The 24,527-nt window shown below is 46.0% G+C and overlaps 1 protein-coding gene across 2 annotated transcripts in view; it reads right to left on the bottom strand.

Annotated features, from left to right (window-relative positions):
• LOC147625787 (hyperosmolality-gated Ca2+ permeable channel 2.3-like) overlaps window positions 1-24,527 on the bottom strand; it is a 106,135-nt gene that overhangs the window by 6,313 nt on the left and 75,295 nt on the right. Inside the window, exon 7 of one of the 2 annotated variants that reach the window (XM_086817355.1) lies at window positions 12,385-12,661. In XM_086817355.1, the coding sequence (XP_086673481.1) occupies window positions 12,385-12,661 (277 nt within the window). The remainder of the gene's footprint in view (window positions 1-12,384; window positions 12,662-24,527) is intronic. The other variant, XM_086817356.1, reaches the window with a different exon arrangement.

Genomic DNA, 24,527 nt, shown 5'->3' with positions numbered 1-24,527 from the left:
AGATGTGCCTGCATTTCAGTGTGCATGAGGGCTGGTCAACTGGTTTTCAGCCTGTACTTCAGCTATCTACCGCGACTGATGTTCACTAGATGCATGGGGGATGCTGGCCGGCTAGTTTACAGTTGGAACAGGGGCTAGACAGATCATAAAAAGAGAGAGAAAGAGCTGGTCGTTTTCATCTGGACAATTTCCCTTCTCATCGAGAGCTTGCAGGTTCGTGTCCAGCTGCTTGTCGCTTCTTTATGTGGTTATTGAGGGCTGGTCGACTGCTGTAAAACAACCTCTCTAGGCTGGTTGACTTCATAGTTGTCCTGCATGTGCTTGATGCCGGAAGTGCCCTCTTGTCCTGCATGTGCTTGATGCCGGAAGTGCCCTCTTGTGCTGAGGATCATCAACAAATTCTGCATATGTTTTTGTTTTGATTTCATACTATACTGGAAGAGATAGGTGCTAGCCAGTGGAGAATCCGTGGGCACCCGTGAAGTTGTATTTGGAAGCAGACTCCTTTTTTGTAATCTAACCATAAAGGGGCAGGGTTAGCCCATCTTCTGGCCCCTAGTGTGGTGTATTGTGCAGAGTTGTCATCTACTTTTATCTGGCATGCTTACGTCTATTCTCGAGCAGCATGACATTGATGTGGATAAGCTTTTGAAGTTGTTGGAAAGCAACTAGCTCTATGTCAATGAAAAGAAGTTGTAGTTTTATCTCTTCGAGGTTCACTACCTTGGATTCATAATCAGTGTCAAGGGCATCCGACTCGATCCGACCAAGGTGGCTGAGATAGTCAATTGGGAGATACTCCAGACATCATATGGTATTCGGTCATTTGTGGACATATGCTAGTTATATTCCACCCACATTGACAAGGTCTCTAACCTCTCAACGGATCTTACAGATCTGCTTAAGGGTGTCAAGACCAGAAGGCCATGGATCCGAATGACTCTACGAGCTTTGGAGGCATTCAAGAACCTCAAGGTGGCTTTGTTAGAGGCTCGGCCTCATGGGATGAGCCGTTCCAGTTAATCACCGATGCAAGTAACATCGCAATTGGATCTGTTTCACAAATAGAATGGCCATCCAGTAGTTGATATGTCTCGTAAGTTGCTACCCGGAGAAAAGAATTACTTAGTCTATGATCGGGAACTTCTGGCAGTAATTCAGGCCTTGAAACATTGGAAGCATTTCCTTTATGGGTGAGAATTTGAGGTTCACACTGACCATCAGGCATTGCGCTGGATTCAGACAATGCCAAGTGCACAGTGGAGTGACCGTTAGCACCGCTCGAGCCAAATTTTCTAGCAATTCGGTGGCATGATCGAGTACCTTCTAGGAAAGTCCAATCCAATGACCGATGCTTTGAGCAGGAAGAGAATAGTGACTTTGATTTCCGGACACTAGACTAGACCTTGTTGGTATGGGACTTGATGATATGAAGCACACGTACGCAGATTTCGAGGAGTTCGGTACATAGTGAAAATAGACACTGGATGCCACAGGACATGCCACTTTTTGATATGAGATGGTTGGCTTTTCTGCAAAGGCCACCTTTGTGTCATGAAGTCATTCAGGGTAACTCTTCTCCATGACGTCCATGATGCCATCACCGGTGCTCACAGGGGCACGAATTCAACTTTGGAGAAGCTACAAAGACAATACTATTGGCCAAGAATGAGGTGAGATGTGTTTACTCGTGCAACACTATGATGTTTGTCAAAAAGTGAAAGCTGCTCATGGGAAGAAGATAGGGTTGTTACAGCCTTTACCCATTCTCAAACGACCTTTCCAAGATATATCTATGGATTTTGTGACAAATTTGTCTCTCGGTTCGAGTAAGCGTAATACTCAATGCTTAACTATTGTCGATAGATTTAGCAAATTTGTTATGCTTATTCCAAGTAGGGCCAATGTGACTGCCAAAGATGTTGCCCACTTATTCATTTGGCATTGGTACCTGATTGATGGGATTCCTATGACCTTAGTGTCAGACTGAGATGCCAAGTTTACAATTCATTTCTGGAGGGCGTTGTTTGACAATTTCGGCACTAAATTAAACTTTTCTAGTGCGTTTCACCCCACAGACAGATAGTTAGATAGAAATTTACAACCAATTGGTCTTCGATGAGCTGAAGTGTTATGTCCACAATCAACAAGGTAAGTAGGAATCATATTTGTCCTTAGTTCAAGCAGTTTTCAATGATTCGTTTTCTTTAGCTACTAGCAGGACTCCTTATGAAGGAGCATTTGGAAGACTATTCCAATTGCTATTAACCAGAATCTCGTCTTCGATACTTGAAGCGAATAGGTTGACAAAGTCTTATTGTGAGATCTTGGAATTAGTCAAAGATAGATTGGCTAAAGCGCAAGAGGCCTACACTCGACATGCCAATAAAGAACGAAAACAGTTGAAACAGGTGAGCAAGCGATGCCCAAAGTTATTGTTCAGAAGCTTCAATCCATTTCCTATCCAAAGAAAGATCAACAAGGTGTCAATGAAGTTGAAGTTACCTCCAAGCTGGACTATGCACGTTGTACTCCATGTTAGTTGGCTAAAACCATATGCAAGTCCAATCCCTTCAAAGATTAAAGACGAAGTAGAACTAGACATTGTTGATGAAGCTGAAGTGATGGTTCAAGAGCAGATCCTTTTGCATTGCTTCAAGCATGGCTCCGACCGAAGAAAAAGGCAGTTTCTCACGAAGTTTCAAGACCGAGGGACTCACGAAGCAGTTTGGCTTGACAAAGAATTCTTCGATGGCCATTCAGCTTTATTGACCGACTATCTGGAGGTTATGCAGCTTTCGTCAAATTAAGTAAAAGGAGATGTTACGTGCATCTTGCGCTTGGATGCCACGTGGACATCTGTGTACAGTAGGTGTAGGGGGCCTGGAGTGGAAAACTAGTCCCATGTGAGCCCCAGTTTGGCACGAGTTAGCCAAGGTTCCACATTAAGCGTCCAAGGTCAGGTGTACGAGTCTCGTACATGGTCTTGGTCAGGTGTGCATTGTCTTGTACATGAAGCAGTGCCAATTCGTACTGTGAGGCACCCTTTGGAATGATGTAAGGTGTTCTTCTGAGTGTTTGGTTTGCAGCCAGATACCAGGCATTTGTGTAGGAAGCACGTAGCTGCCCTTTAAGCTGCCCCAGAAAAGGTTTAGTAACCCTTGCCTATCAAGGGGATACCCCTTGATAGGCAACCGAGGGGCCATGGAGGCCCATGGCCAATGTCTTTCAGCAAGTATGGCTGGGCATGCTGTTGCCCACGCCTAAGGGGCCTAGGAAGCAAGGCGGCCAGCCCTTGGGGCTTGGCCAGCAGCCACATTGGTAGGCAGCCAATGTCAAAGGGCAGGCTGGACAACAGTGCAAGAGGCGGCCAGCACACATAAGAGAGAAGTGCCTCATCGCTTGCCAGCACCTAGAGGGCCTATGAAAGCATGGGCAAGAATCTCATTTAGTCATCTTAACATTCACAAGGGGTTGCTGAATTCCAAGGGCCAAGATAGCCAAGGGAAGGTCTACAGCCAAGGTGAAGATGAAAGGTCAAGAACAAGAATATTTTTACATATTTGCATCATTCTAATAAAGCAAATACACCATTCGTGTTGGGAGCCCTATAAAGGGTATTCGGGACCCAATATTGTGTCCGATTCTCTCTCTCTCTCTCTCTCTCTATATATATATATATATATATATATATATATGGGCTCTGCATGGACCGCCTACCCCCCCTTCAGTACAGTTTGGACTCCCCTTTTTTCCGGCTGTCTCACGAGGATACCAACCGGGTTATCCGGTCAGATCTTCTTAGCCTCTACACACATTGCACATGGATCACACACCCGGAGCTCCCCACGAAGATGCACTTTTACAGAGACCACTTCCTCACACTCATTGAGGATGGATTCATCCAACAGCCGGGCTACTTGAGTGTTCACATGTCCCATGCCATGCGGATTTCGATTGGCCAGATACGGGTTTCTTCCCACTGCCTCAGAGTGGAGACAGGTAGAGTTGAGCGCATCTTCAGAGCCGGAAAGCTCGTACGGACACCTAGAGAGGAGAGGATCTACCGACTATGCCACACAGAGGTTGAGACGGAGGAGCATTACATATGCCGCTGCCCAGTATACTATGAGATCCGCGGGAGGTTTCACTGTCTATTTCGTGAGGGATTCGGTCCACTCTCTAGGATCATTGACTTCCAAGACCAGCGTTGCCTGGGCCTCTTCCTGCTTGAGCTCCTCAGACACAGGGACACCTTCTTGAGACACAGGCTCCAGCCACCCCGCCCCCTCCCTAGGCAGCCAACCATCATCAGTTTCTTCCAGACCCAGGACGTGGAGGACACCGACATAGTGGATCTTGTGGACCCTCCATGAGCTGCTCTGGACCTCGGACCGAGCCTCTGCACTACAACGTGCCCGACGCCCGACGCCCTCGACCCCCCCCCCCCCCCCCCCCCCCCCCCTTGTCGGCCACGATCACCTCATCAGCTCTAGATCTAGGACATGCTCCACCGCCATCGAGCTACCTTTCCACGTGACATAGCTGAGGGAGACCTCTCGGCCATACTCGTCAACCCCATGCTTGACATTTTGGAGAGTGGTATACCATCTACTCGAAGCTGATGTTGCTCCCATGTTTTTATGTTCTTAGTATTCCATGACGAGTTTCCATGGACAGTTTTGTATCACCCCAATGAGATAGCTATATTTATGTTTTCATTCTGTTTTATTTTCCATTCCATGATGAGATATGCCATGGACATTATTGTACCACTTTGGTCTCATAGGCCCATTGGGTCTTTAGTAGACGCTTAATATATCTTTCTCTCTCTCTCTCTCTCTCTCTCTCTCTCTCTCTCTCTCTCTCTATCTTCGTCACGAAAGATTGCCGCATTCTGTCCATTGAAAAAACCGATTCTACCCATCAAGCTTCCGCATGTTACACACACACACACACACACACACACACACATTCAGATACACAAACATGAGTTCACACACATGAGACTCTGAATTTAAACAAACTCCCCATTCAGAGAGCGAAGGTGGAGATGTTTGAGAAAACCTTCGATAGTCATAATGAGTTGGCCTCCAAACTGTACCACGTACACTATAGCAAGAACATGGCATGTTCTCCACTTCAGATTTAGAGGCTCAGGTATGTGCATGGCTTAGAGGCTCACATATGAGCATGACTCAAGGACTCACCACAGCATGGTCTTTGTGAAAAAATCAAAGACCAAGGTTTGCATTCTGGGAGACAATGGCACCAAAACCCATACTCTCATATTGGGCCTGATATAAGAACTTGAACAACAAATGATAGCCTACATCAGCTCACCAAGACAACCTCCCCTAGACCTATGTAGAAAACAATGAAGTGTGTACTAGGACAACGCTTGAGGGGGAGTATTGGTGAACACGCCTTATTCAAGTACAAAAGCATTCAGGCATGTGCACACAATCTTGTAAAAGAGAGTGAAAAAAATCCAAAAAGTAACCAGAACGCAAAAGTCAAAGGGGCATCTACCTCTGCTAGAAGTGTGTACTAGGACAACGCTTGAGGGGGAGTATTGGTGAACATGCCTTATTCAAGTACAAAAGCATTCAGGCATGTGCACACAATCTTGTAAAAGAGAGTGAAAAAAATCCAAAAAGTAACCAGAACGCAAAAGTCAAAGGGGCATCTACCTCTGCTAGAATCAAGGAGCTGATTTGGGAGAAAAGGTGGAGAGAATCATGGAGCCACCCACTCACACCTAATCATTTACCTAATCACAAATGTTAAGCTGTATTAGCAGCATGTATGGAGCCTATGTAAAGGACACTCTTCTCAATGATAATTAAGAAAGCATTTGAATCATTTTGCCCCTCTCATATTAAGTCGTTTTTTATCTCTCTCTCTCTCTCTCTCTCTCTCCATGGCGTGACGCCTTTGCTCCTTCGCTGCTCTCATTGTTTGCGCTGCCCTTTGTACCCACCCCGCCCAAGCTGCCCTGCTTACACTGCGCACCCCTGCTGCACTACGCTGCTGTGCTGACCTGCTCGCGCTGTACCTGCGCTGCCAGAAATACTGCGTGTCCGCCCTGCGCCCCTGCTTTTGTGCTGTACACAGGCGCACACAAGCGTGTTTTCCCACCCGCCTGCGTGTCCACCTTCCGTTTTCCCACGCGCCCTTGCTCAAGCCCCCAAGGCAGCAACTAGGGGAAATACACAATGAACCTACAGGAGCTGGAGGCATACATCAAGACAATGGATGACAACACCAAGAAATTACTGGGCGAACAAAAGAAGGTGCTGGACAGGGTTCTGAACCAACATGAAAAACAGTTGGAAGGCCTCCGCAAGGAGATACAAGGACAGAACAACAGGATTGAAGAACTGACAGCCCAAGTGAACCACCAGGAAGAGGTGATTCAGATGTTGAAAGAGACCCAGCTGCAACAAACAGGAATGCCAGAAGCTGCCCCAATGATAGGGGAACTCTGGGCAGAAATGGAAGCCCTAAAGGCTACGGTCAAGGACCACACAGTGGAGGAAGGGGGACTGAATATTAAGGAGGGTTTAAGGACTGACTTGGAGCAGTTGAAAGCTGCGAGTGATAAGCTGCGGGAAGAACTGCAAACGACGAAGAAAGATTGGGTGGAGGTGGTGAAGAAGCACAAACCCCCGTAGAGCATCATACATGAGACTCTTGAGGAGGAGAAACACAGAAAGGATAGGGCCTTCCATGTGCGAGTACGGGGGCTACAGGCGGGGGCTTCCCCAAAGGAGGATGCCATGACACTTTGCCAGATGCTAGGAGTGGACAGGATCGCTCCCCCCCCTTTGCAGACACATGGAGGGAAGGAAAGGATATGACACGAGAGCGACCCCTCATCATTAGATTCCCTGATGCCACCAACAGACAGGCCTTCTTAGACAGGCGGGCTGCCCTCGAGGGCACACAGGTGTACATGGGAGATGATCTCACTCTAGCACAGGTGGCACACCGGCATGAGGCGATGGTGACTGTTCATAAGGCCCGCAGAGCAGGCAAGTGGGCTATCTACAGAGATGGTAGAGTCATTATCACTGAGCGCCGTCCCAAATAGGGACGCGGGGTCTATGAGACCAAATACCTGGGGTTGGCAGTATGGAACTGCAATGGCATGCTGTGGTCGAATCCAGGAGGCTTGAGCGAGATTCTCACAGGCAGGATGTCATTTTTTTTATAGAGACTCATCAGAGCCCTGAGAGGGGCTTACCATACATAGCCGAGTATGAGTGGGAGTCAGCTTTTCGAGGCGAGACCCGCACATCAGGAGGAGTACGTGGCTCTGGGGGGATAGCTGTCCTTTTTAGATCCCATCTCTGACAGATTCTCAGCATCGTCCGGAAGGACGAGGATGCACGATATCTTTGGGTGCGGCTATAGCTTAGCAGTGACAGAGTCATCCACATTGCTGTGTGTTATTTTGCACCACGCCACTCCCCTTATGCCGCACAGCATGGCCAGTCACCGTACTTACCATTATATGAGGATATCATGGAGTTCTCACAGTTGGGGGAAGTCCTCCTACTCGGGGATTTCAACGCCAGGACGGGAAGTCAGCAAGTCCCACTACTCGATCTAGACGACCCTATCATACCACCCTATCATACTACAGAAGCTGGACATCACTGACACAGGGCTGCAGAGATCAACACAGGACTGTGAGGAGGTCACAGTGTCCGGGAGATATGTCTTAGAGTTGGGAGCTGCACATGGTCTCGTTATCTATAACGGGATGTCCCGATGGCCCTCCTCCGGCGCCCTCACCTCCTTCCCTCGCTCAGGAGGTACTAGCATTGTGGACTACCTTATGGGATCTCCGTCTTTGGCACACCATATCCCCGACTTCTCCATTCCGCCACCCCCTTTTGAAGCTGACCATGCCTACCTCTCTTTCACTCTTACCTGCACACCACCCGTCCCTCCACCACCTCCCCCCATCTCACATTACACTCAGGTCCTCTTTGACAGTAGGTACAATGGCTGGTACGGCAGGTACAATGGTTGGTACAGCTGGTACAATGGCTAGTACAGTAGGTACAACAAGTACAAGGGCTGGTATAGCCAATACAGTGGCTGGTACAGTAGGTACAAGGGCTTGTACAGCCATTACCATGGCTGGTACAACAAGTACAAGGGCTGGTACAACAAGTACAAGGACTAGAAATCATAATAAATGATTAAATACCCTTGCCTTCAATATTTCTTCGCAATGGAAGCCTCCAAAACAATCCCCAACAGCTAGTATTCTTCATGGGCAGCCTTCAAGAGAGAGAGAAAGAGAGTAGCCATCATTAGGGCAGCCTGTAGCGGTGGTAGAGGCTAGTGTACACCAAGAGAGCCTCTATTAATGAAGAGAGAGGGCTCCAAGTTATAGATTTGGGCCTCCCATGAGCTAAAATGGCAAGAGAAGGCTACAATGACAAGTGGAGAGGCACACAATAGCTGAAGTGACAAGTGTGAGGCCACTTGTCTCACTTTGATCCACTTTCTAATAAGTGTCAAGCCACTTGTCTCACTTTGGTCCACCTTCTTGCCACGTGTCCCAATCTAAGAGATGGGTCCTTCCATAATCTTTACCTCTAAAAATATCCCAACTAGTAGACATTCTGTCATAGGCACTTTGCCAACTCTTGGTATCTGCTCAATTCCAGATGTAATGACGTGAACAGAATTTCCATCAGTCGGGCCAAAAATAGCAACTCTCCTAAATTTTAGGAGTGTGGTCCTTTGTATTCTAGGATAATCCCTCATTCCCAAAGCTTGTACTTTCCAAATATTCAGACATCCTGGAGTCCACCAGACCCCTTTCATACTGGGAAATGTCCAGGCTGGTGATAGACACCTTCTTGAGACACAGGTCCCAGCCAACCTGCCCCCTCCCTCGGCAGCCAACCATCACCAGTTTCTTCCGAACCCACGAGGTGGAGGACACGGACATAGTGGATCTTTTGGACCCTCCACGAGCTGCTCTGGACCTACCTCGCCCGAGAGGAGTTACCTTGGACCAAGCCTCTGCACTACAGCGTGCCCGACCCCCTCGACCGCCCCCCCCCTCCCCGTCGGCCACGATCACGTCATCAACTCCAGATCCAGGACATGCTCCACTGCCATCGAGCTACCTTTCTACATGACATAGCTGAGGGAGACCTCTCGGCCATACTCGTCAACCCCATGTTGACATTTTGGAGAGTGGTATACCATCTACTCGGAGTTGATGTTGCTCCCATGTTTTTATGTTCTTAGTATTCCATGACGAGTTTCCATGGACAGTTTTGTATCACCCCAATGAGATAGCTACATTTATGTTTTCATTCTGTTTTATTTTCCATTCCATGATGAGATATGCCATGGACATTATTGTACCACTTTGGTCTCATAGGCCTATTGGGTCTTTCGTAGACGCTTAATATATCTTTCTCTCTCTCTCTCTCTCTCTCTCTCTCTCATAGGTCATTTTGGCCTTTTGTAGACGTTAATACAACTTTCTTTCTTTCTCTCATGTTTTTATGTTCCTAGTATTCCATGATGAGTTTCCATGGACAATTTTGTATCACCCCAGTGAGATAGCTATGTTTATGTTTCGTTTCTGTAATTCCATTATGAGATATGCCAAGGACATATTGTATCACTTTGGTCTCATAGGTCCATTGGGTCTTTAGTAGACGCTTAATATATCTTTCTTTCTTTCTCTCTTTCTTTATGCCATAGCTAGAGCCATGTTTCTTTATGATCCACCAAAGTCTCTACTTCATTGTTTTCAATGCACAGTTCTTCCGATGGGTAAGGCAATGATTGCAATCACGTGCAGTGATCTGCCTGTATACAAATTCCAGTTTCTCACATTACCACTTGATAATAACTAGCGTTTTTCTGTAATCATACTTATGATGGATTGCAATTGCTCCTTTAGGAGGAGAAGCCGTATGTTCTTGCATTCATCATGATACCAGCCATTTTATGGCTGTGTGCCCACAGAGGGCTTAGTAGTAGAGGAGGCCATGTGGGGGAAATTGGCTTGGGCTGAGTTGTGGATGATGGAAGTGAGCTGTGATGTGAGGGCTGAAGTGGGTAGTGTGATCAGCCTGAATGGGTGGTGGTAGGATGCATAGTTGTTTGCGAAACTAGTCCCGCTCATGAGGTATGTAAAAAACAGTACGGTACGAAACTATGCAAGCGAAACTATTTTTATTTTAATGGCCGTTTTTTTTTCGTGACATTTTTTATGCCCGTTTTTTTCTTCCTCTTTTGTTTTACTGTTTTTTATGGCCGTTTGGGCAATGGGGGCTTTCTACCTTGCCACCTTCTCTCGACTTTGCATCTCTAAATGTGTACAAATATCTATTTTTCAAGTGTTTTTTAAAGTCGATCGTACCTCTATCGAACTTATTTTTCCGAAATAAAAAGTCCGGTACCGTTTTTTTCGTACCTTTGTCTCGTTTCGTACCTTCGTACTTGACAACTATGGTAGGATGGTAAAGACTGTACGTGCCTATCTCTAAAAGCATGACTAAATCTACATGGAGATAATACATATGCACATGCATCACGTCTGTTTGTGCATTGAAGTCCTCCAACAGGAGGATGTTTCCCTGTTGGGTCAACTCTGTAATGTCTGCAAACAGAGGGCATATGAAGACTGTCCATAATGCAGCAGGTCTTGCGTGAAGGTAGATGTCTCGGCTAAGTGCATCCGCAGAAACCAGGCCTCGTCAGCCTGTCGTAAAACTAAAAGTATTCTATGCAAGTAAGGCCTAAATAAGCATGCTCCCGCCACACACCCCCCCCCCCCCCCCCCCCCTGCGCCCCAAAAAAAAAAAAAAAAGGCTACCCAAAAAAAGAAGAAGGAACAAGTCTCACTGCTATAAGCAGACTCCCATACATACCCTTTCACCTCCGGTACCCTTCTCTCAGGGCTCTAATAAGTATCCATGTAGAAGACGATGTCCCTTCTTGTGTAGGTCCCAGCAGCAAAGCCACTTGGTCAGACCATGAAGTCCCATTACAATTCCACGTACCATGTGAAGCACATCTGTGGTATAGACCCCGCACCATCATTTGGGGTGCCTCTAAAGTCATCCTTGAATTTGAGGCAGAGAGGCATCTACCTGGTCATGTCTTTCCTCACATGCCATACATCAAATGAATGGGGTACCATCCACGCCCATCTGTCTGCATAATCGCTCACCATCTTCTTTAGGGGAGGCTCCTGCACAAAAATCCTATGATTCACACGTGTGCTTTACCTTGCCTATGTTTTTCTCATTAAGTGTAGTGACCACGATATCATTTGCTTATTTGCTTACCCGCTTAAAAGTTGCCTCGGTATCTCTCTTGATATATGCAGTTTAAGTTTTAAGGACCTCTTCGGCCTATTCCAGGTCTTCCTGAAGCCTTGTGCTGGCCTCTTTTAACTGTTGTATTTCCAGTGCCAAGGCCTTCCCCATCTACATTTGCATTCTTTGCAAGGAAGGTCGAGCTCTACAAACTCCATGTGGAGCTGACTCTGACACCCATGCTGCCCTACATGATGCTGCAACCTCTTCTACTTGTCTCTAGAGTTTTCTTCTTGAAACCTGAAGTTTTCTCTTCATGTTGAAAGAAGAATCGCTAGACTGTCCCATATCATCGGGCTTCAGATTCTCTCCCATTCCTGTCCCTGTATCAACTCCTTCAGTTTTCCATATTGTCCATTTTTTCTGTTATTGCGTGTTGGGGGGAGGATGCACTCACATTGTTCCTTAGTGAGGAACACGGTATTATTTAAACCCTCATTCATTTCTGTTAGACCCAATAGGCCTCCTTGGCAGTATTGTCCACTAAGGCATCAAATAAGGAAACTTACATTCCTAGTTTCAATTATCTTGCTAAGATTGTCCATCCCCTTTGAAGATCCAATTGCAGATTCTTATCACTCACTGAAAAGTTGGTGCCCAATACGAGTCAATGTTCTCAATATGTCTACTTTAATAGTTTTGACCATGGTTGATTAACAAATGACTGGGCCAAACTTTGTTTATAAGACAATGGAACCACACCACTTCAATGAGTAAGTGTCATGATGAAAGATTGCCATTTCATAAAGAGCGTTTGCGCAAGCAAGCGGGCATGCTAGAGCACAATGAGTACCTACACATGATAGTGTATTGCGTAAGTTTTACATCTGAAACATGGAATCCAATTAACTCCACATCCCCCCCCCCCCCAAAAAAAAAAAAGAAAAAAAAAAGAAAAAAAGAAGGATGTTGGGGTTCTGTAAGAAAGGGATTTTTCAAAAATCAAGCTGCTTTTGATGTACTGGAAAAAAACAAACACAAGTAAACGATGCGTCTCAGTTGTGCAACTTACTTGGCTTGCAACTGCAGATGCGAGAAGAGCAGGTACCTGCCGAGGACTTTCAATCGCTTGGTTGAAAAGATTGATGAGTGAACCATATGTCACCAAGAAAAAGGAATTTGCAACCACGAACAAAAAAACTTTGCCGCAAGTTTTTCTCTCTTGGCTGCTGTACGATGGGTACCCCTCGAACCGTGTCAAAAATAGCATAAGTGGCGGAATGAAAAAGTAGAGGATGGAAAGAAGAAGACTTGGAAGATACCCATTTATCAATGAGCCCACTACTGGTCTGAAACATATGAGAGAAAAAAAATCTGCATTAAAATGGGGAAAGGAATGAGAGTAGTTAACTGCTCATAAAAATGGGGAAAGGAATGAGAGTAGTTAACTGCTCATAAAAATGCACAGGTTATACATATAGTTAAATATTACAAGCTTCACACACACACGTGTGTGTGTAAACATACATACATATATACAGATATATGTATGTATGTTTACACACACCCACACACACACCCACACTACATATATATATATATATATATATATATATATATATATATATATATATATATATATATATATATATATATATATATATATATATATATATATATATATATATATATATAAACACACTTTTTTTTGGGTAAAAACTATGTTCTATTGCTTCACTGTACAAAGAAAGAAGTCCTAAAAAATGAGGCAAACTTCTTAAAGAGCAGTCACACAAAGTTACAAGTACTGAAAAAACAAAGCAAACTGGCCATCATCGATCTGATCCAACTGGATGCTATCAAACAAAGACTGATGTAAGGATTCACGAAAGTAGTGATAGCGTGCAATCCTTACAGAATCTGATTTCTTGCACGCCATATTGTCCACAAAGCCCAATATCTAGTCCAGATTAGAAAGGGACGTGCATGATCCAATCTAGAAGGCCACCTTCCAAACAACCAAAAAAATCTAGAGAAGAAATACCTCGGAAATTTGAGTTGAAGAGAATGTGAAATTTGTTGGAGGAGACTTTTGGTCTACGGACAAGACCGAAGAAAATGCATCACTGTTTCTTGTATGCAATGACAAGAAAGGCATTTCATAGCAGCTATGTCTCTTTTTTCAAGAAATTCTCCAACTAGGAGCACTTTCAACAAGCATCGCCAAAAACAATCTAGATTTGAGTGGCAATTTACTATGCGAGATTTTCCTCGGGTTTTGTTTCCACCAACGGGTTATCTTAGTGAGGGGCCAAATCTTATTAACTCGATCGACAAACCAAGGTGCACAAATAATCAACCTATAGATCAAGGCAACCAAAACCTGAGGGAAAGAGAAACTAGGATAAGGTCTAGTATCTGCCTATGGAAAATCCAATCCTCTGTCCTTTCACCATCTAGAAGAACCGTAAGAGGCGTAAAAGGCTGCAATTGTTCCCATTACATGCGCCATAAAGGTCTGTAGTGCATATCCAACTACCAACGGCTCTGACCTCCACGAAAGCACATAACATTTCCTTCAGCATTAGCAACATCTTGGCAAACCCAATGCCTTTTGTAGAATGAAAGTTCGCTCGCTGAGGGGAACGGAGAGCCAAAGGAGCAGGGAATGCATGGCTCCAAAAGATATTTTCTTGTCTCAAAGTATTGCCAGTCTCAGGAGGTCTACCTGACCATTGAATATATTGCAAATAGGGTTGTTTCCGTACGGCGTATGACAACTTATCGTACGGAATACCGTACGGTATGATACCATACGGACTCGTACGGATTTTTTCAGAAAAAAAATATTTTTCCCAAAAAAAATTTATTTTTTTGGGAGGTGATGGTCTTTTTTCTGCTTATCTATGGCTGTTTGAGCTTCCTCTGTACTATGATGCTTACTTCCTTTTTAAAAAACTCCATATTTGGAATCACATGTAGTAATGAACACATGGTTAGCACTAGGGTGCACAAAAAGCATGGATTGGAGTCCTTCCCAAGACTATAAATATGGGTGTATGGAACTTGATTATTGCAATGAGATTATGGAGTTTGTGCCTTAACCATTGTGTCATTGATTAACAATTATGTTAATTTAGTATTAGCATTTTCTTAGTTTTTCATTATGGGCTTAATCACTTGCTATGAGCCACCCTAAATCCACATTTTTAACAATACTACCATGACAAAGCATAGACTTCTCATAGAAGTCCTTGGAGCAGAAGACAATCTTGCTTTTGTTGTATCCATCTTACGATTGAAGTTCTTGAACTTCACCCTCTTTAAGCCTCTTACCATGATTTGAGTTCTTTGGAGCATGTGCATCTCTATCAGGACGATGATGTTACAATAATGTGTCCTATTGAACTAGAGTCATGCTCTTTGGTGGGACGAGCGGGATTGGTTTTTAGACCATGCTAGCACAGGGAGAAAAACTGAATGTAAGACATCAAAATCTTAAGAAAGAATATGTACAAATACTAATATATATATGTACAAATATTAAACGTCTTCAAAAGACCCAATGGGTCTATGAGACCAAAAGTGATATAATAGTGTCCATGTAATCTCATCATGGTACAAAATAAAACAAAGACCAACGCTATGGGTGTGGAATGTCAAATCCGAGCCATATGATACAAAGTGGGAACATCATCATCGTACAACCTATGGTGCTAACCCCTTGGTAGGGGTAGGGAACCGTCAAGGATATCGAGCATGGGGTTAACCTATAGATCTGCCGGGCGTGGAAAGGTGGCTCTGTGCCTCTCCAAGATCTCCTCAAGCTGGGGCTGATGTTTGTGTTGTTGGCGAGGTCCGGGGAGTCTGGGGCATCGGGCTCACTGTAGTGCCGTGGCCCAGTCCAGAGTCACGCAAGAGTGGCATCTGGCGGGGGGTCCGGGGAGGCTGTGGGCATATCATCCATGGCTGGTTGGGCGTCCTCTTGTGGTCGGAAGAACTGAGTGATGGTCGCCTAGGGCTAGGGTGGATGTCTTCCATGGGGTCTCGACTCCCTAATCAATGAGTCTCTGTGGCGATGAAGCTCTAGTAGGAGGCGGCCCAGACACCGTTGATTTGGGTAATCCATGATACTGGGTAAGGGTCCAGACCCCTCTCTAAAGAGACAGTGGAACCTCCCTTGAATCTCATAATATATGGTGCGTCTCCATATGAAGTGCTTCTCTGACTCGAGCTCTTGCTGGCACATAGTGCATATCCTCTCCTCACGAGGTATGTGCATGGCTCTCCCTGTCTCTATCCTCAGGACGGTGCAATGACACCCACAACTGGCCCACTCTAATGCGCATGGCATGTGACATGTATATGTCAAGAATTCTGGCCCTTAGTATGAAACCATCTTCTGTAAGCCTCATGAAAGTATGCATGTAGCACTGTCGTTTGTGTGAGAGTGGCTCATGTGGTGTGATCCAGGTATACTGTATATATAATCCCAATAAATCATATCTGATTACCCTATTCCTGTCATCCTGAGAAAGCCTGATGAATGGGGAGTCCGGGTCATCAGGGGGGGGGAGAGAGAGAGAGAGAGAGAGAGAGAGAACGAACGAAAGAAAGAAAGATATATTAAGCGTCTACTAAAGACCCAATGGGCCTATGAGACCAAAGTGATACAATAATGTCCATGGCAATCTCATCATGGAATGGAAAATAAAACAGAAAGAAAACATAAACATAGCTATCTCATTGGGGTGATACAAAACTGTCCATCAAAACTCATCATGGAATACTAAGAGCATAGAAACATGAGAGCAACATCAGCTTCGAGTAGATGATATACCACTCTCCAAAATATCAAGCATGGGACTAATGAGTATGGCCGAGAGGTCTCCCTCAGCTATGTCACGTGGAAAGGTAGCTCGATGGCGGTGGAACATGTCTTGGATCTAGAGCTGAGGAGGTGATCGTGGTTGATGGCTGGGGGGCCGGGGGCGTTAGGAACGCTGGAGTGCGGAGGCTCGGTGCGAGTAACTCCTCTCGGGCGAGGTAGGTCCGGAGCATGGCCGTGTTGCTGAGGAGGAGGGCAGTCCAGCTTGTCTCAATCGTGCCCTCTCCCTCTCGCCGTATAATTCCATAGAGGACTCTAGTGCTAGTCGTGGGAGGCGATCTCTGTCAAGTGTGTATACATGCTGAATATAAGTGACAGTTTGAAAAAGAGGATCCGTACAGTGGGGCCACCCCAAACTCTGCATGTAGAATGTCATGTGGTACAGATGGCTTACTCCTGATCATGCATGACAACATCCTCACCTGTAGCCTCTGTATGCGCCTCCAATGATCCTTCCCTAGGTTTGCCCCCCAAAGGGCTGGCTGCACCATACATAGCCATTGGTCATACTAGAGTATTAAAGAGCCAGCACTTAGTGTGGGGTTCTTGGAAATGTGCCTGGAAACACTGTCTCTCCATACGAGCTAGGGAGGCATGCCCCCTCGCAAGTCGGTCAGCGGTAGCTGTGGTCATGCAAAACAAAGGGCCTATAAAGAGAGAGAGAGAGAGAGAGAGAGAGAGAGAGAGAGAGAGAGAGAGAGAGAAATGAAATGAAATGAAATGTTATATTAACGTCTTCAAAAGACCATAATGACCTATGAGACCAAAAAGTTACATCATGGTGGATCTGATACAATGTCTGGATAAAAAAACTAGAAAATAAAAAAATAATAAAGAGAGAGAGAGAGAAAGAAAGAAAGAAAGATATATTAAGCGTCTACTAAAGACCCAATGGGCCACTGAGACCAAAGTGATACAATAATGTCCATGGCATATCTCATCAAGGAATGGATAATAAAACAAAAAGAAAACATAAACATAGCTATCTCACTGGGGTGATACAAAACTGTCCATGGAAACTCATCATGGAATACTAAGAACATAGAAACATGAGAGCAACATTAGAAACATGAGAGCAACATCAGCTCCGAGTAGATGGTATACCACTCTAAAAAATATCAAGCATGGCGCTAATGAGTATGGCCGAGAGGTCTCCCTCAACTATGTCACGTGGAAAGGTAGCTCGATGGCAGTGGAGCATGTCCTGGATTTGGAGCCGATGAGGTGATCGTGGCCGACGGGGGGCCAAGGGTGTCGTGCACACTGGAGTGCATAGGCTCGGTCCGAGGTAACTTCTCTCGGGCGAGGTAGGTCCAGAGCAGCTTGTGGAGGGTCCACAAGATCCACTATGTCGGTGTCCTCCACCTCATGGGTCCGGAAGAAAGCAGTGATGGTTGGCTGGAGAGGGAGGGGGCGGGGTGGCTGGGGCCGAGGCTCTCTCAAGAAGGTGTCCTCAAGCAGGAAGAGGCCCAAGCAACATTGGTCCTGGAAGTCAATGATCGTGGAGAGTGGACCGAATCCCTCACGAAATAGACAGTGAAACTTCCCGCAGATCTCATAGTATACTGGGCAGCGGCATATGTAATGCTCCTCCGTCTCAACCTCTGTGTGGCATAGTTGGCAGATCCTCTCTTGTTTGGGTCTCCGTATGAGCTTCTCGGCTCTCAAGATGCGCTCAGCTCTACCTGTCTCCACTTTGAGGCGGTGGGATGAAACCCGTATCTGGCCAATCGCAATCCGCATGGCATGGGACATGTGAACACTCAAGTAGCCCGGCTCCTGGATGAATCCATCCTCAGTGAGTGTGAGGAAGTGATCTCTCTAGAAGTGCATCTTCATGGGGAGCTCCGGAGGTGTGATCCATGTGCAATGTGTGTAGAGGCTGAGAAGATCTAACCGGATAACCCGGTTGGTATCCTCGTGCGACAGCCGGAGACAAGGGGAGTCCAAACTGTACTACTGAAGGGGGGGTAGACGGTCCATGCAAAGCCCATATGCTGAGAACAAAGTGGAAACTAGTGCATACCATACATACCCAGAGTGCTCCTCAAGTGCTAGCTGTCTGGAGGACTCCAGGGCAAGCCTTGGTACCTGTGGGGATCCATGTGACTGACACGATGGAGGTATGTGACTGTCTGGAAGAGTGCATCCACTACCATTGGGGCTGCAGCAAACTCTGCCTGGATAATCTGGTGTGGGACTGATGATTTGCTGCCGATCATTCGGGAGAACATCATGACCTGGGGCCTCTCAACTCGCTGCCAATCCTCATCAGATAAATCTGGCCCCCAGAAAGCTGCTCCATACATCAAGGCTAGTGTGACGAGGGTGTCAAAAAGCCAGCCCTTCGTCCTAGGCTCCTAGAAATGTGCTTGGAAGCATTACCGCTCAAGTAAGCTCAAGGCTGCATATCCCCGCGTCACTTTGGCATGTGCTGCAGGAACCATGGTAAAGCGTGGGCCACTGAAAGTGACACCAAGGTAGACATAGGATGAGACAATCTCCACAGGTTCCCCTCTATATGTGAAGCTCAATCTGGATGTGAAGGAGCGAGAGGTATTGAAGACCATTACCTTGGTTTTACCAAGGTTAACAGAGAGGTCCCGCTGAGTGCAAAAGTCATGTAAGGCATCCAACTGTCTCTGCAGCCCTTTGGTTGAGTCTGAGAGGAGGACGATGTCATCTACATGAATTAGTATGGGGATCAATATGCTTGCTAGTGTGGGACCAGCCCCGCCTAATCCATCAATGAAGCTCGAGATCTCATCAATGTAGAGGCCAAAAAGAGTGCGTGATAGAGGGCACCCCTGTTTCACCCCAATAGTGCTGGAAATCTCCTGTGATGTACCTCCTGGGGCTCTCACTCGTTCGGTGACAGACTCATAGAGGGCGATGATGCTCCAAACCATGTCAGATGGGACTCCGATCTCCTGTAGACAGTGTAGGAGGCAAGCTCGGGGTACAATATCAAAAGCTTTGCAGAAATCCACAAAGCAGTAGTAAATCCTCTGATGTTGTGCTCTACCCTACTTGATGATTGCACGGAGGGTGAAGATGTGGTCAAGGGTAGAGTAGCTCCTCCAAAAGCCAGCCTGTCTTGAGGCTCTGCATCCCTGGCTCTCTGCAAATGAACTGAGCTCCGCCTCTAGCACTGATCCATAGAGTTTGGCCAATGTGTGGCCAATAATGATCGTCCTGTAGTTATTAGGATCAAGTGGATCTCCAGCTTTGAGGATGGGGGTGATAGTGTTGGTGGACCAAGAGGGTGGAAATCCTTCACAAAGGGCTCTATTGAACATGTAGGCTAGTAGGGGCGCTAGGGTATCATCGGCGTGCGAGATGTACTCGGCAGTGAGTCCCTAGGCTCGCCCATTGCGTAGTCTACGAATGGCCTTGAGGACCATGCCCTTTGTGAAGAAGGTGGAGGTGGTGGGACGGGGATGTGGTGGTGGGGGTAGGGGTGGTTGATGGGGGATATGATGAGGGAACGTGCATAGCAGTGCCATGTGTCCGCACAAGTGATGGGTGTGGGAGGGCGATGTTCTCGGAGTTTCCTCCAAGCCTCTTTGCAGTTCGGCCCTAAGAAAAGTCGGTATAACTCATCCTCTTTCCGAGCATAGAACTCCTGTTTCTTGCGTTGGGTGAGCCGCTGGAAAATTTGTTGCGCAGAATGCTTTGATTTTCTTTGACACAGGTGCTAGAGCCAACTTTATCTCACCAAATTTGGCTGGCAGATTGGGGATCCGTGCAGAGGAGGTGGGGCCTTTGTATGAGGCTAATATGGCTTGTCTTGGGTATGCAAAACCCGTTACCCCTATTATTGGGAAGCTGAGGCTTCATGTGCAAGGTTATGTGGACACTGAGGAATTCTATATCATGCCGCTTGATGAGTGTCATGTTTTGTTGGGTATGCCATGGTGCCATAGAGTACATGCGGTGGTGGATACGTACAACAGGAAGATTACTTTCACTCATAGAGGGAAAGAGCACATTTTGGATGTAAAGCTTAAAGGGAAATCTGTTCTTATTGTATCAACTTTGGCCATTTCATCAGTAATGAAAAAGCATCTTTCTGCGTACTTGGTTTTTGTTAAGGATGCAAAAGATGATGAATCTCAATCTAATTTGTCTATGTTAGATAAAGACAGGACTTATTTCCTACCTGAGTACCAGGATTGCTTTTCGGAGTCATTGCCAGGAGAACTTCCTCCGGAAAGGCCAGAAGATCATGCTATTGATCTTATTCTGGGGAGTACTCCACCAAATAGACCATTGTACCATGTTCGTGCAGCCCAACAAGAGGAAATTATGAGCCAGGTACAGGAGTTGTTGAAAAAGGGGTTGATTTAGCCAAGCTCATCATCCTTTTGCTCTCCTGTGCTCTTAGTGCAAAAGAAAGATGGTTCTTGGCGCGCATGTGTATAGATTACAGGGCACTAAACAAGAACACCATCAAGAATCGATTCCCTATTCCGAGGATCGATGACATATTGGACCGCTTACAGGGCTCCGCAGTGTTTAGTCGGATAGACTTGAAAAGCCGGTATCATTAGATACACATTAGACCCGAGGATGTGCATAAGACAGCATTTTGAACCACCTTTGGGCTATATATGAGTTCTTGGTCATACCCTTTGGCATGACAAATACTCCCGCTATCTTTAACAGGATGATGGACAGGATTTTCCGGCCTCATAGAGCGTTTGTGGGCACATTCTTTGTTCACATGATTGTGCATTCACGGAGCATAGGGAGCATTGGGCCACAGTGTTGGTCATAAATGGCAAGAAGAGTGAGTTCTTCTTGGAAAAAATACACTACTTGGGGCATATCGTGTCTAAAGATGGAGTCCGTATAGATCCTTCGAAAGAAGTAGAAGCAATTCTCAATTGGCCAGACTTGAGGACCGTGCATGATGTACGCAGCTTTTTGGGATTGTGTTCCTATTATAGGCGGTACATACGATATTTTGTTGAGATTGCTTCGCCCTTCATGCTTTGACAAAGAAGGGAACTCCGTTTCGATAGACTGATCGGAAAATTGCAGCCTTTAAGAAGCTTAAAGGGAAGCTTACTTCGGATCCTATATTGGTACTACCGGATCTCCAAAAGGCTTTTTTTGTCCAGTGTGATGCATGTAGAAACAACATTGGGACAGTTCTCATGCAGGAAGGACATGTGATAGCCTATGATAGTCGTATGAGAGCCGAGAAGCATTTACAAGTCTATGAGAAAGAGATGTTGGTTGTAATTCATGCTCTTTCTACATGGAAACACTATTTGCTTGGGACTGATTTCACTGTGCAGATAGATCATCAAACCTTGCGTTATTTCCTCAGGCAAACTAAACTTTCTGAGAAGCATATGAGATGGGCCAACTTTTTGTCTATGTTCCACTTTCAGATTGTACATGGGTAAGGCAAAAAGAATGTTGTGGCAGATGCTTTGTCACGCAAGCCACAGGTCTCAGCAGTTTCACTTGCTTATCATCATGAGCCTGATGAGATGAAAGAGCAGTATGCCCAAGATGAGGATTTTGGCAGGGTATATGATCAGATGTCTGAAGATCAACGGCATGATCATTATACTCTTAGGGATGACTTCTTGTTGATGCATGGTAGATTGTGTGCTACCAGGCAGTTACGGCTCAAGGTTATGATGGAATGTCATGCTCCACCATATGCAAGTCATAGGGGCATTGAGGCCACGATAAAGGCAGTTGAGGCTTTCTTTTATTTGCTGACCTTGAGAAGGGGTGTTGATGCTTTTGTTAAGCAATGCATCGTATGTCAGAAGGTGATGTTTGACCGTCAGAAGACACCAGGGTTACTTCAACCTTTACCTATTCCAGATAGACCATGGGAGAGCATTGCCATGGATTTTATATTTGATCTTCCGAGGACACAAACGGGGAATGATGGCATTTGGACTATCATATGCAGGTTCAGTAAGCAAGCTCATTTCATTCCCGTGAGTAAGAATATCAAAGTTGATCACATGGCTGATATCTTACTGTATTGGGCAGCCTTCGTTATCAGTGTGGTTCCGCTTTGGATGTCTTGTTGTATCACCAGAATGCAATCGAGGATGCTTGCCATTTTTCAAGAAGCGGGTATGTCACGACCCTGTGAATTTGTGCAACATAAGTGTAAGCATGGTGGTCGGTGAGCAAGACATTTTTTTTTTAAATGTTCACACTTGGAACAAGGGAACAAAGGTTTTAAAAACTAATAAAACCCCATGTGTGGAGGGGACAAGGAGACAAAGGTTTTAAAAACCTTGTAACTAAAAGAATACCCCTTGTTAAAGTGAATCGTGGCCTTTTTAGAGGAGCCCACGCTATTATAGGAAGGGCTGGCTTTTTGAACTCGTGGGTTGGAAGGAAGCGTGGAGAAAAGCAGCACGTAGGCTCTCTCTCTCTCTCTCTCTCTCTCTCTCTCTCTCTCTCTCTCTCTCGCCTCCCTTTCGCGTCCACCTTGTGCCCGTCGCTTCACTCTCCGCCCCCCCTCTCACTGTTCGCCCGTCGCCTCTTCCCTGTGCCCGTCGCTTCTCTCTCTCTCTCTCTCTCTCTCCCTCTCTCTCTCTCTCTCTCTCTCTCGCCTCCCTTTCCCACCCACCCTGTGCCCGTCGCTTCACTCTCCGCCCCCTCTCTCACTGTTCGCCCATCGCCTCTTCCCTGTGCCCATCTCTCTTTTGCCTCCGTTTCCCAGGTTGGGCTTCAAAGACACCTTGTGGCTCTTGATGACTTCTGCGCACAGCAGGGGCTCACAGTGAACCTTGGGAAAACCAAGGTTATGATCTTCCACACTTCACCCGCACAGTCAGGAGCCACACTACTCTCACATTAGCAGGAGGGCGGGTCGAGGTGGTGAGCTCTTATGTTTACCTTGGCATCACATTTACTAGCTCAGCTGGACGCTTCTCCATGGCTTAGGCAGTCTGAGACAGAGTGACCCGGGGGTATGCAGCTCTTGCTGGCCTTGAGCGTCAGTGTCATCAGGCACATTTTCAGGAACCCGGGACGAAGGGGTGGCTCTTTGATACATTAGTGACACCAGCCTTGATGTATGCAGCAGCGGTTTGGGCACCAGGGCTTGCAGCCTCCACATGGGTACAGCTGGAGAGACCACAGATCTTGATGCTCTCGAGGATGATACGCAGCAAACCATCCGTCCCGCACGACATTGTTTGAGCTGAGTTTGCTGCACCACCTATGGCAGTGGAGGCATTGTTCCAGACGATCTCCTTTATATACAGGATGAGGGAGATGCCCATGGAGAGATTATCACGCCGAGCTTTTGAGGCATCCAGACAGCTGGCCGAGGCTGGACACACTGGATCTTGGTATACACAAATGCTACAGTCCCACTTGACACTAAAACGGGCGGGCACACCCACAATAGAGGCCTTGACATAGTGTACAAATAGGAGATGACTGCTAAAAAATACAAGAAGTAATTTGCTGAATTGACAAGAGACGCATAGTGAGCCGGAACGGCTGGCCGCTCTCTCCAATAAAGTATATTGATCTTCGGAGAATCAAGTACATAGTGTCATGGGTGTTTCTGACAAGATTTCTTGTGATGGAGAAGCTATGGGTGAAAAATGCACCAATGTGTATTGAGGGGCCAGCCATGACTCATGCTTACAAGGCACATGTATCTGTGCCTAATGTATCACATTTTGTTCCTAAAATGATGCCAGTCTCATAGGGGCTATCCCAATGGACAAACAAGCGGGAAAACATGTTGAGATGCAGGCTAATGCATCAAAGTCTCATGACTTCAAAGCCGAAGACAAATCTGTGAAGTTTGTCGCATATCATGGGGAATATGATGCATCAAAGGCACTTGCTTTTGTTACCCAGTTTGATGTTGCTTTTAGTGATGAGGATTTCACTCAGAAATCCATGATCCGGCATGTAAGCATGTTCATGAATGGCACTGCTGGCCACTTGCACTGAGCAATTGGAACTCAAGTTGAGTCGATCCAATAAGGCTAAATCCTTATTTCAAGGCGAATGGAGGGCTTACCAAAACCTGCAAAACAATGGACAGCCACCTAAAAGGGACTAAAATCAAGATAAAAATGGTCCAAAGGCTGAAAATAAGTCTACCAAGAAGCGTTCTTTCCAAGTGAGAGACTATGGTCTCACTCCGGACCAGAAAAAGCAATATATGAGTGAGGGAAAATGCTTTACTTGTGGTAGCACTAAGCATATTGCAAATGCATGTCCAAACAAGAAAAGTGTGATAATGTGAATGCATCGAAGCCGAATGTGCATATGGTTCCAGATGTGCGGAGCAACACTTCACATGATAACAAAGA

This window comes from Cibotium barometz, chromosome 23 (assembly GCF_041138505.1).
Source record: "Cibotium barometz isolate CiBa-2024 chromosome 23, ASM4113850v1, whole genome shotgun sequence".
Classification (NCBI taxonomy): Eukaryota; Viridiplantae; Streptophyta; class Polypodiopsida; order Cyatheales; family Cibotiaceae; genus Cibotium; species Cibotium barometz.
The sequence above is the reverse complement of the archived record's forward strand: the minus strand, read 5'-3'. Positions and strand labels throughout refer to the sequence as shown.